Source organism: Helianthus annuus, chromosome 4 (assembly GCF_002127325.2).
Source record: "Helianthus annuus cultivar XRQ/B chromosome 4, HanXRQr2.0-SUNRISE, whole genome shotgun sequence".
Classification (NCBI taxonomy): domain Eukaryota; kingdom Viridiplantae; phylum Streptophyta; class Magnoliopsida; order Asterales; family Asteraceae; genus Helianthus; species Helianthus annuus.
Window position 1 is genome coordinate 143,739,091 of NC_035436.2, and position 3,546 is coordinate 143,742,636.

Genomic DNA, 3,546 nt, shown 5'->3' on the forward strand with positions numbered 1-3,546 from the left:
TGCAAGTATTAGCCCATTAGGGGTACATGTCGAAACGGTACGAAACTCATCCCGACCCGAAACTCGTCTCGTGCGAAAACTCGCGTCGGCCCAAAACCCGTTGCGATCCGAAACCCGTCCCATGCAGAAACCCATGTCGGCCCAAAACCCGACCCGTGCCGACCCCGTTCTGATCCAAAACCTGCGTCGTGCCGAAACCGTCTCGGCCCCAAACTCAATTTGAACTGAACCCATTCCGATCCGAAACCCGTCCCATGCAGAAACCCATGTCGGCCCAAAACCCGACCCGCGCCAACCCCGTTCCGATCCAAAACCTGCGTCGTGCCGAAACCGTCTCGGCCCGAAACTCAATTTGAACTGAACCCATTCCGATCCGAAACCTGCCCCGTTTATTTAAGACACTAACCCACATCGACCCATCTCTTTAATGTTGTCGACCCGCTTTGACCCGAAAATAACAAGATGGAATTTCAAGTGACCCATTGTGACCCATTTAGTTAAAATATCTTACCCAAACCAACCCATATAATTTTAAAAGCAACCCAAACTGACCCACTTGAAAGGCTTTGGGTCAAGATTGCCCCCTCTACTCCTAAGGTTTTCCAACACGAAAACTGTAACACTAACCTGGTGAAACTCATACTAACAATACAGAAAACTTTCTTTTCTAGTACTACTGGATGAACATTAAAGGAAACTAAATGCAGTTTTCATCATACAAAACCTAAGATCGTAAAAAAACTATGAATATAGGCAAACATACAGCCTTCATTTTACATGGGTCAGTTCAAATTTGGTCAAATCTTCATTATTGAAGGACTTTGCAGACACTAAACAACAAGATAAATCATACATAAAAAGAAACAACTATCAATTAAACCAGACAGATTGGTTATACCAACTTTTGGACATAAATGATCATATTAGCTTCTCGGTTAGCTTGATCATGAAATCATTAACCGCAACAGCTTCCAAAACGATCCACGACGACTCAAAAAGCTCGTGAAAAAACTCAGCACCAGTCTCCTCAGCTGCGTTTCTAAAAGCAATCCCGAATGCATTTCCTTGAACGGCTCCCAGCCTTGGTTTACCGCAAACTCCGACAATTAGAACCTTTTCTCGTTCTTGAATGTAGCAAACGCATACCAAAGGTTTCAATCTTGCGCCTTTTTCTCTTAACGCGTCCATTATGAAATACCCGAACTTTGTTAAAGCTTGAGGGCATCCCAGTAATTTCGCATCAGCTGAATCTTCAAGTTTGACCCATCGGAACTTGGTCCCGCTTCTTATTGAACCCTTTCGAGTTATGGCAGTGCTTCCTTGTCGAAGAATAGCCCGTTGGATCTTGATTGCATGCCTCATGCCCATTTCTAGCTTTTCGAGTTTCCTTAACGATAATGCATCGTATGCTTCTCCGAATTGTTTGGAAGCACAGCTGTTTGAATCAACGGAAGATTCTAGAAGTGCGGTGATTCCATAAACCACATCTGCAGCCGAGATTTTTGAGCTATATCCGTGTAACAACAAGAACCCGCGATAATAAAAGTTGTTCAAACCATAATCGGGTAGAAAATGTTCAAACTCGTCTTTCATTTTCTTCTTAATCTCAACACTCATGAAACGAAACTTCTGTTTACACTCGTCAAGTGCAAATCCCATCTGAGCGAGAAGTAACATGAGCTTTTTAGTCCCGTTGTCACTCCATGTTTTCAACTTTGTTGCTATGTAAGAAGAACATAACATCGAATCAAAAAGGTTCCATTCTTGCAATAGCATGAGCCTCGGCTCATCTTCATAAGCAATTCTTGAAGCATCCGGTGCACAAACAATAGTTCCATCTTTAAGAGTTACCGAACTGACCGCACCTAAATTCCCTGAACTGTTTATATGCTGCTCAAGCTCCATCACACCAGCTTGGTACCTCTCGTTCGTTAACCTCTCGTGAACAAACTGATCAGTTAACGCCACACACGCTAGCCACAGCAAATCATTAGTGTTTTTCCTCAAGTAATTAGACAACTCGTACATCAAACAACCCGACGGCTTCCCATGAAAAGTACCCATATGATAATACTCCTTTTTGAGCTTCCTAAACAGCTTCAACGGGTCAGTCTCATCATCATCCGAAACCCGTCTTCTTTTTCTATTCCCATCCTCATCCTCATCCCCATCACTCTCATTTTCTTCGTCACTGTCCGACTCATCGTCCTCCACTTCATCATCACTATTCAAGTCACTCGCAGCCGCCAACGCCGACACATCAAAATCATACGACAAATCCGCCTGATTCTCATCATCCCTAGTATACAAAACAACCACCCTATCATTCCTTTCACTAAGATTATGCAAATGAATCGGCCGATGACTATCGACGACAAAAACCCGAGCCACAGGCCCTAAATCTAACACCTTCCTAAGATCCCTATGACACCCCCAATTAATCAGAAGTATGGTAACAGGATCATCAGATAATGAACTCAAACTAGGGCCAGCATACTTATGAATCTCCTTAAAACTAGAAACAGGATAACAAGCATACCTAACAGAATCAGATTCCAACACATGACATATAATCTTTAAAGCACATAGAGAGTCAACATCAGAAGTTGATGGGAATATTAACAAAGGGGTATTGTTAGCAGACCCCAAAGCAGATTCGCGCAATTTACCGTAAAATGACTCGATGCTCTGTTCACGAACCATGATTAGTAACAATTTCAAGACAAAGATTGAATCTTTCCAAGGGTTAGTTCAAGAAATTGTTGAAACCTTGTAGATCAGTTGAAGCATGAAAAAGGGGTTGTGAATCTGGGTGATTTGAAGTGTTTGAGTGGGTTTTGGAGTGTGAAATGCGTTACCTGATGGGTAATTGAGATGAATTGATGCGAGATTAGATTCAATGAGGGGTTGAAGTGACCGACTGGATGACGAAATGGGAAGAGGGATGGAGAAGAAAGAGGGAAAATGTGGGATTTGTGAATCTGAATTTGGTTTGAATTGATGATTTCATGAAAGTTTTGAAATTTTCGAATGGCGCTAAGATTTCGCGGTGAAATGTTGAAATGGGATGTGGGGCAAAAATCATTATAATATATCTTATATTAAAGTAACATCTAAAGCCTCGGGTCGGGTAAGTTGTCCAAAGTTGAGTTTCAGTCAAACCAGACTTGGTTATGAGTCATCATTTTAATTTTAACTGAACATGATTTTGTAACTTTCTGATTAAGTTACATTAGCCCTCAAACAAGTCGATCAGGTTATCATGGGATCAAATTTAACTGAACATGATTTTGCCCGACCCCCGAACTTTTCGCTCAGTAGTGTTGTATATGTAGTTTTCGTATAGAATTTTTTTGGTATATGCGTTTTCGGCCCCCCGATTCTATAGAAATTTTTGGGTATATACGTTTTCGACCCCCCCCCGGTCATTCGGGTCAAGCTTCGCCACTGGCTCGTTGTTTTTAGATGTTGTAATTTTATATAACCGGGCATCTAAATTTTCGGGACGGTTCGTGGTTCCGTTTGGTTCGAATCGGGTCTTGTCGG

The 3,546-nt window shown here is 42.1% G+C and overlaps 1 protein-coding gene across 1 annotated transcript; it reads right to left on the minus strand.

The window, feature by feature from the left end:
• Positions 1-693: 693 nt before the first annotated feature.
• LOC110884591 (cell division control protein 45 homolog) lies at positions 694-3,038 on the minus strand. Its single transcript, XM_022132309.2, has one exon. It carries the CDS (start codon positions 2,701-2,703, stop codon positions 919-921), a length of 1,785 nt encoding a protein of 594 aa, XP_021988001.1. The 5' UTR covers positions 2,704-3,038; the 3' UTR covers positions 694-918.
• Positions 3,039-3,546: the final 508 nt, after the last annotated feature.

Excerpts from the sequence above, each read along its gene's own strand:
- LOC110884591 (XM_022132309.2), bottom strand. The coding sequence starts at position 2,703 with ATGGTTCGTGAACAGAGCATCGAGTCATTTTACGGTAAATTGCGCGAA.